At 50.9% G+C, this 11634-nt stretch overlaps 1 protein-coding gene across 2 annotated transcripts; it reads right to left on the minus strand.

Annotated features, from left to right (window-relative positions):
• Positions 1 to 72: 72 nt before the first annotated feature.
• Positions 73 to 11592, minus strand: Shc1 (SHC adaptor protein 1). Of its 2 annotated transcripts, XM_032897958.1 has the most exons (13): positions 11346 to 11592; positions 7874 to 8041; positions 7230 to 7300; positions 6682 to 6745; positions 6433 to 6552; positions 6002 to 6055; positions 5664 to 5715; positions 5374 to 5500; positions 3571 to 3757; positions 3414 to 3483; positions 3202 to 3333; positions 2824 to 3062; positions 73 to 1763 (listed from the first exon to the last, which is right to left on the minus strand). In XM_032897958.1, exons 2-13 carry the CDS (start codon positions 8036 to 8038, stop codon positions 1635 to 1637), a joined length of 1410 nt encoding a protein of 469 aa, XP_032753849.1. In that variant the 5' UTR covers positions 8039 to 8041; positions 11346 to 11592; the 3' UTR covers positions 73 to 1634. The 2 variants fall into 2 exon arrangements, with proteins under 2 accessions (XP_032753849.1, XP_032753848.1); XM_032897957.1 differs by lacking the exon at positions 11346 to 11592 and having other exon boundaries at positions 7874 to 9024.
• Positions 11593 to 11634: the final 42 nt, after the last annotated feature.

Below are 11634 nucleotides of genomic sequence, written 5' to 3' on the forward strand. Positions count from 1 at the left end.
TCGGGGTCTGCCGCCACCTCCCACTGACAGCCCCCATCAATCAGACTTTTCAGAGGTGTTGAGAGGCCGAGGTAGAAGAAATACGGACTTTAATGAAGACTATTTCCCTTTGGTATAAGACATCCAAACCAAAAATAGGCGACAGCCAAGACTGAAATCCAGTCGACCACTCCTTGTCCAGAAAGCCTTCAGAGTAAGCTTGCAAGGTTTCTGTGCTGGCCTGGCCGCATCTGCCCTCAAGCAGAAGGGAGGATCTAAAGCTATCACATAATTCCACAACACCGTTCAGCCAAATTTCTGCTCGGATGTCTTGAGGAAGAAGGGGGCGGGGGCGGGGGGTGGGAGTAGGTACGGGACCCTGTCCTAGTTAGGCCAGGGAGTAAAATCCCAACAAGATGTTTAAAAAAAAAGTTTGGAAAAGTCAACGAGGTGATGTATAAATGTAATTGATTATCATAATTCTGTGCTCAAAAGTCAGCAACGAAAAACAAAACCAGGAAAATAAATCTACAGCCCTAAAATGTATACCTTTTTTTTTTTTTTTTTTTTTTTTTTTTTTATAAAAAAAGAGAGAGAGTGCAGTTCCAGATCTGCAAATGGTATTGGGGATTGTCTACTGCTTCAGTCTCCAGGCCTCCATAAAACCCACTTGGACTGCACACATACTGGAGGCCCAAGTCAGCCACACATACCCGTCCCAAAAGAGGGAGACTGATGGGGTTACAGTAACGGCTACACTTTGGCTGTAGACTATAACACACATGCAAACATGGGAGGGGCGGGCTTAAGAAATGTATACAGACCCCTTGGAGGGAAGGCATTGAGGTCAGGAGGCACTGAGCAAGGCGGGTCCAATCCTGCCACTCCCCAAGGCTCTGGGGGTAATTGTTCTTTTTGGTTTTTTGGAAACAGGTCTTCTTTCCATAGCCCTGGCTGTCCTGGAACTCACTGTTGTAGGCCAGGGTAGCTTCACAAATCCTCCTGCCTCTGCCTCCTGAGTGCAGTGATTAAAGGCATGTGTCACCACATCCTGGCCTGGGGCAACCTCTAAAAGGCTGTACATCCAAAAGCAGAGGAGATGGCGGCCACTCCTGCCCTATTCTCCCCAGACACAGGAAGGGGTGCTGAGCAGAACAGAGTTCCAGAAGTCAAGGTGTCAGTAACCCCTGTCCACATCTGAAGGGCCTGAGAACTCTGCATAAAGTATCTGCAGACCTATGATAGTCGAAGGCACAAAGTTTTAAGGGGATGCATAGGGAGTAGGATATGTTAAAAGGGGTCTGGGGTACCCTGAAGACCAGGAGTAAACCAGAGGTATGATTATTTCCCTTCCCCCAAAGGGCAATTACTCCACTGGGTCTAACACCACAGGGTATTTTCCATTATAAAACCCACCCTTTTGGGGGAAGGGCATCAGGTTGGCACAGGCAAGGCCCAGACAAGGGACCACTCTGCACATTAATACTTTGGTGAGGTTTGGGCAGAAGAAAGATGCTTCCCCAGGCTTCTAAAAATCCTCTCTCAAGTGGGCACTAAAGCCGTGTCCTCGCTGCTCAGTTTCCCACCAAGCAGTGGCCCCACGAGTACACGGTAGAAGGGAGTGGAGAGCGTCCTCCAGGAGAGGCTGAGAAGGATCACACTTTCCGATCCACAGGTTGCTGTAGACACAGCTCACTGCCTGCAGAGATGATGGGTAAGTGATTGTCCATGTGGTAGCTGATCAGGTGACTGACACTCTCAAAGCGGTGATCCTTTGTCCGAACCTGGGAAGGGGCAAATAAGACAGTCAGTTCAGGAGAAGAGCTCAGTAAGACCTTAGCCTCCAAGACTGAGGAAGATGGGCCAGGTCAGCCATGATTATCTAGGTTTCTTTACAAAGAAGACAGTCACACAGGTAGGAAGGGTCGGTGAAGGAGACCAGAAGTCACAGAAGCTGACGGTGAAAATCCTGACTTGATGGAAGCTGGAGTCTCAAAAGTGAATACACAATGCTGAAACAACGTGGAAAGAATGCTGAGTAAAGAAAAGCTGGGCAGTGGGGGCACAGCCTTTAATCCCAGCACTCGGGAGGCAGAGCTAGGGGCGCTATTGAGTTCGAGGTCAGCCTGGTCTACAGAGTGAGTTCCAAGGCTACATAGAGCACCCTGTCTTGAACCCTACCCACCACTACTCCCCGAGAGAAGAAGAAGAAGAAGAAGAGGAGGAGGAGGAGGAGGAGGAGGAGGAGGAGGAGGAGGAGGAGGAGGAGGAGGAGGAGAAAGAGGAGGAGGAGGAAGAAGAGGAAGAAGAAAGAAACCAAGGTTGTATGGAGTAGTACAGCAGGTTAGATTTGTTAAAAGAACACTGAGTGTGAGGCTAAGGGGCTCCAGAGATTCCGGACTCCTCTTATGAGAGGAAATTTGGAGTCTCTACCCCCTAACCATCTGACACGGGGCATCACTACCTATCCAGTGTCATTTCCTCACTTAGCAAAGAGGGTTCAGATCAAGTAAACACTCTGTAGGTCAGGTAGGTTTCACTGGGATTTTTTTTTCCCGGAGCTGAGGACCGAACCCAGGGCCTTGAGCTTGCTAGGCAAGCTCTACCACTGAGCTAAATCCCCAACCCCTTCACTGGGATTTGAGGTCTGGTCAGAACTGAAAAGAACACAGCTCAGACTCAAGGACAGCAGGGAAGGAACTTTGAGCCACTGCAGCCTGATGCAAGTAGCTAGCAGAGCAAAGGAGGCCCCCAGAAAGCCTCTCGCGAAGAAAGCCTAGAAAGCAATAAGGAGAGGGCAAGGTACCTTTCCTTACCACCCCCTCCCACACCTGTCACACTTACCACACCTTCAGGGTCCACCAGAAGCAAGTGCTTGGGCTGCCCACTCTGCAGGCCAGTGAGCACGTACTGGCCAGGTGTGGTTGTACTCTCTCGCACCAAGAAGTCACCGTTGAGCTGCAGCAGCGCTTCAGCCTCCCGCCGGCTGAGTTTCCCATGAAACCAGGACTCCCCTTGGAGCTGCTCAGCCATGGACATGGACTGGGGAGCTGGCGGCACCCGGAGTGCATCTTCGAAGGGCTCTAGGGGTGTAGAGATGGCTAGGAGAGCGAGCTCACCCAGTATACACCCAAGACCCAGGCTCAGTGGGGAAGTCAGACAGGAGACAACAGGCAGAAAAGAAGAAACAACAGAAGGTGGGGCTACAAGAGACTCACTCACTCATGTCAAAGAGGTCTCGGGGTGCACTGCCATTAACAGAAGGATTTGGGGGTCCGGCCCCACCACCAGCTTGCCGGGCCTTGTCTAGATTCTGGATGTTGACATAGGAAGGATCATCGAAGAGTTCTCTGCCTGTTAAAGATAAAAAAAGACAGCATCAATCCCAGCCCTGCCTTCTGTACTCCTCTCTGTTCTATCAGCAGTGTTCACACCTGGGCACGGTGGTGGAGGCAGCATCTGTTTACGGACTTCATGGTCTCCTGTAACATGCTGCCCTATTGGCTGTAAGAAAAAGAAAACTGGGTGAGAGTAAGGCCTTAGCCAGCCATTCCCACCCTGGCCTTAAGTATCTCCACCCTGGCCCCTTACCAGTGTAGCTCCCAAGTGGCTGGGCATCTGGGTACTGGGCAGAGTGGGTCGAGCAGCCCCTTCCCGAAGCCTCATATCTACCACTCCACCAAGAGGGGGTTCCTTCCCTGGGAAGTCATTGTAGTACTGATGGTCAGGGGGCTCTTCTTCCTCCTCATCCCAAGCTGAGCCATCAAAGCCAGCCATCCTGAAAAAAGAAGGAGCGAGAGAAGAGGTAGGTGTAAATACGTAGCTAGGAGACCCAGGGAGGGAGGAAAACAGTGACCACATACCAGCATATACTTGTGGTCAGCTCTAAGGCTTGGTGCTATAACCCTTTAAGACTGGTATTCCTTCCACAATTTAAGAAATTGCAATAAAGATTGGGGTTGGAGAGATACATACAAGGTCTCTCAACTGAAAGGAGATAGATTTGAGATTTAATTTGGTTTTGAATTGAAAACTCTCACTTTTGACAGCTATGCTACCTCCAAAGAGGGATGGAAGCTCCATCAAACAAAGGGAACATCCAGGATGATTTCACATACAAAGTCCCTGGTGGCCATATTGTTTATCTCTTGAGACTTTAAGAAAGCAGCCTGGGGATCTCAGGTCAGAGGTGCTGGGGCTGGGGCATAGCTCAGTTGATAAAGTCTGAGGGTCAGAATTCAGATCCCCAGGTTCCATGTGCAAGCCAGACCACTTTTCCAATGGTGGCCACCTATAACCCCAACACTCTTGAGGCAGACAGGATCCAGACCAATCTGGTTGCTGCTAGCTAGATCTAGCGAGCTCCAGATCAGAAAGAGATCCTGCCTCAATAAAGTGTGAAACACCAGAGGAAGACACCTGACATCAACTTCAGACCTCTACACATGCACACACAACATATGCCCCACACAGACATGCACGTGCGTGCACACGCACACACACACACACACACACGCACGCACACACACGTACATACAAAAAAAGAAAAAGATAGTCTCTTAAACCAGATTCTTTTTTCTTCCTTTCTCTTTCATTCTTTCTTCCTCCCTACCCCCTTTCTTTCTTCCTTACCCTTTTAGGTTTTTTTTCTTTTTTTTTGTTTTTTTGTTTTTGTTTTTGTTTGTTTTTTGAGACAGTGTTTCTCTGTGTAGCTCTGGCTGTCCTGAAACTCCCTGTGTAGACCAGGCTGGCTTCAAACTCAGAGATCCACTGCCTCTGCTTCCTGAGTGCTAGGATTAAAGGCCGGATTACGATCCAGACTCATTTGAGTGTCAGAGGCAGGAAAACACAGAACAATGAATGGGGGAGTACGGTGCTCTGGGGTTAAGAACACTGCTGACGTTGCAGAGGACCCAGGTTTGGCTCCCAGCACTCACATGGCAGCTCACAAACACCTGTAATTCCACTTCTAAGAGATCCAATGCTCTCTTTTGGCTTCCATAGGCAATGCATACACTTGTATATGCAATAAATTACACATATGCATAAAATAAAAATAAATCTTTAAGAAAGGTGAAAGTGTACAAGAACACAGGGCTAGGCCAAAAATGAGGAACTTAAAAATTAAATGTTTATCCAGTAAAAAAAAGCAGTCTGGTGAGAGGTGCTGGACTCTAACTCCACCCTAGGCAAACAAAAGATAGAAAGTGTCCCTGCAGCAGGCCCTCAGGTCTTTCCCGATGAGCCACTGAGAGCTAACACAGCAGAAGAGGGAACAGGGTCATATAGGTCACTATCTTTTCTGAACCCCTTGTAGCCAAGCAGGGGAAGAAACCCACTTCTCAACCCCAGTCTGAGGCTCAAGAGCTGCCTCATCCTCTTCCCACAGCTCACCTGTCATGGGGGGTGACCAGCTTGGGTGGATTCCTGAGATACTGTTTGAAGCGCAACTCAAAGGCCTGCCCGATGGTGCTGATGACGTCCTGAGCAAGTCCTTCAGGACACTCCAGGATATGACAGGCTGGGCACAGTGGAGACGCCAGTGAGCTGAGGCAGGGTGCTAGGAGAACACGAGGGCGAGAGCCCCACCCCAGCCCTTCCCAGCAGGATAGCCCTATTGAGTGTAACTGATCACTTGCTTCTCAGAGAATTGGTTCCACCCAGTGCTGTCCCCCACGCCTCACCTCTCTGATTCACAGGGTCTTTGGCAACATAGGCAACGTACTCAGCTGTGTCCTGGGGAGGGCAGATCCAGGAGGCCAGTTAGCTAGAGTTTAACCTCCTGACCCACTAACTCTGTCCTTTTTACATATTTCACAATCCCTGTGCACCACTTCTTTAGCCAGTATTTTCTCCCTCCCTCTTTTGGTTTTTCAAGAAGGATTACTCTGCATGGCCCTGGCTATCCTGCCTCTTGAGTGCTGGGATTCATGTGTGGCCACCACTCCCAGCCTCTAGCCAGCATCATTTCAGCCCCTAGTTTCTTCTTCCCCACCCGTCTTTTCTCTGTTCCCCAACTCACCGGATCCCCACCAGACGCGAATGAGATAGATTGCATGTGATGGTTGGCAATGATCTGATGAGGGCGGGGTGGAGAAGGAAGGGAATGGTAAATGTCAGGCAGCCTCAGGGCTCCACGTGAACCCACCCCAGCGTAGAACCTTGGAGCCCCAGGATCATTCTCTTGGTCTTTTACCCTGCATTCTCCTAATTTCTTTCTTCTTTTGGTGGGGTGAGGCACAAGGTCTCACTATGTAGCCCTGACTAGAACTCAGATTCCTCTGCCTTGGCCTCCTGGGCGCTGGGATAAAAGGTATCACTATACTCAACCTTCCTAACTTCTTCCTCCTCTACTCTCCAGTTCTTCCTGAAGACTGCAAGTTTTTGGCCTCCAATCCCCACTTGATGCTCCCATAACTAACTATCCCTGGTTCCTTCGAGCAGCCTACCCACCTGTTTGCAGTCTGCTGCCATGAGGTTAAGGCTGCTGGTAGACACAGTGAGAGTGATCGGCATTCCAGCAAACTTCAGGTTACTCCTTCCCAGGATAGAGCTGAGTGGGCGGCTGCAGGGCTAGGAAGGGCCCAAAGTCTCAGAATCTGAGTTTTCCCAACATAAGGAAATACTCACCTTCTCCCGACACGCCCTGCACATGCCTTCCCCTGCCTCCAATCACCCAGCCCCAACACCAACCACACATACCTTTCTCCTCCTCGTCGCCCCTTTGGCACCAGGCACAGCTTCACACACCAAACTGATGGCCTCCCTGGAGAAACAGGAGTACTCAGACCCACCATGGGCTCCCCCTGGCTAGGGCTGCCACAGAGCTGGGGGAAGGGAAGACCAGGCCAGATTCCCAGAGCACTCCAGGCTCTTTGTCGTGGTGGATTGAATTAAGGGCCTTTAATATTTGATGACACTGAGGGGCCGCTTCCTGGCTGATTGGGTTAGGGCCTCAATGGCTGCAGCTCCACCCCTTCCCAGCTCCCGAATGTTCCATCCCCTTCCCTAAAGCATCAGCAACCTCCTACCCCTGCTGCCTTTTCTAGTCCATCTTCCCACAGTCTCCAAGGCTGGATTAGTTAGGTGAGGTGGTGCTCCACACCAGAGCTGGCTCCTTCCAGTCAGAACTACTTCTGTAACTTTCAGTTCTCTGACCACCCACGAGAAATCGCCATCAGCACCACCACCAAATGCCCAACTTCCTCCTCTCCCTGGCTGAGACTTCTGTAACTTCAATCCCCACTAACCTGGTGACCTGAGTCCGGGTATTGAAGTCAAGGGCTCGCATTGACTGTAAGACCTCCACGCAACCCATGTACTGTAGGGGAAGGAGGGAAGAATGGATCAGCTGTCCCCATCCCCCACCCCACACTAGTCAGCCCTTTGCAGAAGGTTCTAGGGCTTTGCCTTATGAAGTCCTTAGTCCCTAAGGAAAGTAAAGGTGAAGTAGCTTTCCTACTGCCTGGGGCTACCACCCCATAGGTGTACTGTGAAGGGGAAAGGGGAAAGAAAGACCACAAAGAGGAACTTCATGCACCACAGAGACATTGTGAGAGGAGTAGCAGGTATTGGGTGGGATGGAGTGACCTCTCTGGAAAAAGGAGGAGTCTAAAGGGAAGAATCAAGAAGTCATTTTCATTCAACTTTTACTAAAAGCCTCTGATGTGCTTGAGCATTGTGTAAACTGGGGGGTGGAGACCAAAGGAGGAAAGGCAGAAGATTCGCAGGCTAAATTAAGGGCAGAGAACTGGAGAAGGAATGCACCAGGTTTAAGAACTAAGAGAATGGCACAGATGTTCCTGGGGGAAGAGCAGGAAGTCCCGACAAATCTGGAGTGAGCAGAGGAACTGGAAGGGGTATGGGGGGAGTAGAAAAGGGGATATGCACTCACCCGAACCAAGTAGGAAACCCCAGGTCCCATGACTTTGTCGTTGGGATGCAGCCAGCCTCGTGTGGGCTTATTGACAAAGCTCCCGTGTCTGGTCCACTCCTCGCCCCCCAGCTGGCCCCCTTCTACCCGAGTCCTGCGCCCGCCGCCTCCACTCAGCTTGTTCATGTCCTGGAGGAGGGGCAAGAGGCCTGAGTCCCGAAGGGCTGCCCCTGCACTCCCTTCCCCATCTTCTGCAGCTTTTCCTGGCTCCCCTTTAGGTCCCAGGCGCCCCCCAGCAGGATTGGCCAGCTTCAAGTTGCTCATCCGGGGAAAGAAGGAACACAGGGTAGTCGGGCTATCGTCCCCCGGCAGAGGAGGCAGAATGGGTCCCAGGGATGAGGCTGATGGGGAAGGCAGCTCCTCCGGTGGAGTAGACCCTGAAGCCCCCTCCTCCAGCGATGACAGAGACTCATTCCGAAGTGGGTTGTACTTCGGCTTGGGGGGTAGAAGATCCATGGCTGGGGTGAGAAGGGGGGGGCTGCTGCCCAGCCCGGCCCCCCTGCCAATTCAGGCAAGGGGGCCAGGCAGGGGGCATCCCCAGACCCTTAGCCTAGTCTGACCTCGGCAGCCGGGTGATAACAGAGGACCTGGGAAGGCGAAGGACAAGTGACCTCTGCTCTCCCAACTCAGACCTAGACAGTTTCAGACCACATCCTGGCCCAGCCCAGCTAGGAAACCTCTTCTGGCTGAGGAGTACAGGCTGGACCCAGAGCTGACTGGCTCCTCCCCAGGGGCGGGGAACTAAGGAGAGAGACCAATCCCCAGGACAGTGCTGACTCACAGGCTCAGAGGGGTTGAGACACCTCCCCACATAATTTGTGCTAGCCAGGCCACTCTCCCCAGCCCAATACAAACAACTAGTGATCTGTCTGGGAAGGAGGAGGTGCCGGGCAAGAAAGAAAGAAGGAAGAATAAGCAAAAGAGAAAAAAGAAAGGAAGGAGTTAAGGAAAACTCTGGACCAATCCAAACAAACCTGGGCAAGCCAAAGAGAGCAGGAAGACCGGGAAGACTGGGAGGGATAGGAAGGAAACAGAAGCTGCTGAGCGGGGAGGGGGGGGAGGGAAGTTGTCCCTCAGAGTTTAGCATTTCCTTTCCAGACTCGGCTGAAGACGTGAATCCCTCACCCCCTAGCCCAGTCCACCCCCACCCCCACCATACAGTGAGTGAGGTGGTAGCTCCAGGGAACCTGGGCCATTAGCATCCACCCCAACAGCTGAGGACCAGAGTTGAGAACCAGGAAGGGAAGTAGTCCCAGTGGATGTACTTCGAGGCCGAGAGGAAAGACAAAGCTGAAATAGGAATAAAGGCTAATTCGGGTGGTGCATCTGGGAGCTACCAGACAAGAGCTAGAGCAAGGCTGTTTCTACAAGTCACCAAGGACCAACAGACTTGGGGGTGGGGGTGCTCTTCCAGAGACCTAGTGAGGAAAGCCCCCAGAGGATATAGAGATCTGGCCACCCCTTGGACCTACAGATATACTTTTACACCTTATAGGCTACAAACCCCACCAGACAATGTACTTCACACTAGTAGAGGAGTTGGCCTTGGAGGTAGGAGAAAGAAACACACAGAACTGGTGCCTACAAGCCACAAAGGGATAATAGGGCCATAAACAAATCTGTGTTAATAAAGACAGGAAGGAGAAAGGGATATCAGAAGCTGGAATCTGGCCATAAGTGCATAATAATACCAAACCCGTATTTCTTTGCCCACAGTTTCCTGCCACAGCTCTGCTGAAGGCCATTCAGGAAGTTAAAGAAAGTGACCAATCAAAATAGCTCCAGATTAAACTATAGCTTTATTCACTTTTTAAAAAGTAACCAAACACAAGAAGTAAAAGGTACTTTTTTGTTTGTCTGGTTTTTCAAGACAGGGTTCGTTTGTGTAACTACATTGACTGCCCTAGAACTTGCTTTGTAGCTCAGGCTGGCCTCAAACTTACAGAGAATCACCTGCCTCTGTCTCCTAAGTAGTAGCACTTAAAGCAGGTTAAATATCATGCTTCATTCGTTCACCTGTCCTTAGTCCCCATCCCAGAAAAGCTGTTACTGAACACCACGCCTCTTCCTTAAAAGAAATTCTGTCATTCCGTTTGCTAAGACCTCAGCTCTTAGGCACAAGAGGAAAAAAAAAATCTGCCATAGCCTTACACTCCCAATCACACAAACACACATCATGATGTTATCTTGGGAGATGGCTTTCTGTGGTAGCTTTCAGGAATGACCAACAGATGCGCACATGTGGAAGAAAGAGTAAGCACAAGCCTTTAAATTTACTTAGAGATTGCCTACTGAACCAAAGGCTAGGTAGTGGGGGCAGGGGAAGAGCCGGGTCAAACACCTCAGCACAGCAGGGAGGAAGCTGGAGTGGCAGGAAATTGCAGGAAATGGCAGGAAATGGCGAAAGCCTCAGGAATGTTTCCAGCAGGGAAGGTTAGGCAAGTGGGGCCAGGATGAATGCCAAACTCGAGTATCAGGTTAGGGGGAGGGGTCTTGTAAAAACAACGGAAAGGACACTAACCCCTACTCCTGTCTCCAAAACAGTTTTTCTTCTGACAGCAGAAAAACTTCCACTCCTTTTAGGCTCACACAAACCATGCTAAGTCCAATCCAGGGAAGGCGCCACCTATGGCTGTCTTTAGGATGGGGTCTGCCCAAGAAAGGAGCAGAATCAAGAGTCTCTAGAAAAGCCACTCCTTCATCCACGCTCCAGCCGTAAACGAAACTCAGCCCCTTCAACTTAATTCACTCTCGTAAGTTACAGGAGGGAGAAACGACGCTGCCTATATGCTCACTCCTTACAACCACAATTTTCAACCTCCCACCTTATAGAGCACCAGAGCTCAGGAAAATTAAGCCCAAGGCTTAAAACAAGGAGAGAGATATAGAAAGCGGATGAAACGTCCGGAATTTAAGACCTGGGTTTTGCGGTACTGACCCAAGCCCACCAGGAAGGAGAGTTCTGAGGGGACCAGGTCCCTAACAAGGAGTACGGCACATTTCCCAGGGTCAGACGTGGACAGTGGAAGGGGCGGGTACCAAAGGGGCGGGGTTCCAGAGAGGCGTCACTTTTACAAAGTCAATTCGTTCTTTCTAAAGCAAGGTTTTCCCCCTTTTGGAAGCCAGGCTTTTGATAGACTAGGTTTAGCCGAGAATTCTGAAGAAGCAGTTTCAGAGAACTAGAAAAACTAATCTTGTGGTGCTGGGAAGCATGTCTGGGGTTAGATTCCCAGGGAAGTAAGACCACAGGGTGTGGTCACGATAATAAGAGACAAGTCGGGGTTCAGGGAGCCCCTTGAAGTTGGAAGGTGGGACTTCCGGAGAGGGGTCTCGGGGGCGGGACTTAGACAACAAGACCGGAAGTAGGGTCCTAGGAGAGGGGTTCCGGGGTGGAAGAGGAGTGGGTTGCCCCAGAGAGAAAGTCTAGACTTACCAGGGTCTCATGGAGTCTCCGCACCGCACCGCGGGCCGATCTGGTTCCGGACCACGCAACTGTCTGCTTAAGTCACCGCCCCAACTTTCACCCCGGCCTGGGCCTCCCCAGACAAACTTTATTACACTCACTTCCGGCCTCACTAACCCCTGACCCCCTACCTCGCCGTCCCTCCTTTACCCGTCTACTTTCCAAAGCTGGCCAATGACTGCGCGAGCAGGCTCAAGGGGCGCAGTGAGAACCAATAAGAATCCTAGTTTGACCCAGCTCATTCTTCAGAAACCTGAGC

This window comes from Rattus rattus, chromosome 3 (assembly GCF_011064425.1).
Source record: "Rattus rattus isolate New Zealand chromosome 3, Rrattus_CSIRO_v1, whole genome shotgun sequence".
Lineage (NCBI taxonomy): Eukaryota > Metazoa > Chordata > Mammalia > Rodentia > Muridae > Rattus > Rattus rattus.

Coding starts and splice junctions, on each gene's coding strand:
- Shc1 (XM_032897957.1), bottom strand. CDS start 8,368: ATGGATCTTCTACCCCCCAAGCCGAAGTACAACCCACTTCGGAATGAG. Junction 6,553..6,681: donor GGGCGACGAGGAGGAGAAAG/GTATGTGTGGTT, acceptor GGCCCTTCCTAG/CCCTGCAGCCGCCCACTCAG. Junction 5,716..6,001: donor TCGCGTCTGGTGGGGATCCG/GTGAGTTGGGGA, acceptor TGCCCTCCCCAG/GACACAGCTGAGTACGTTGC.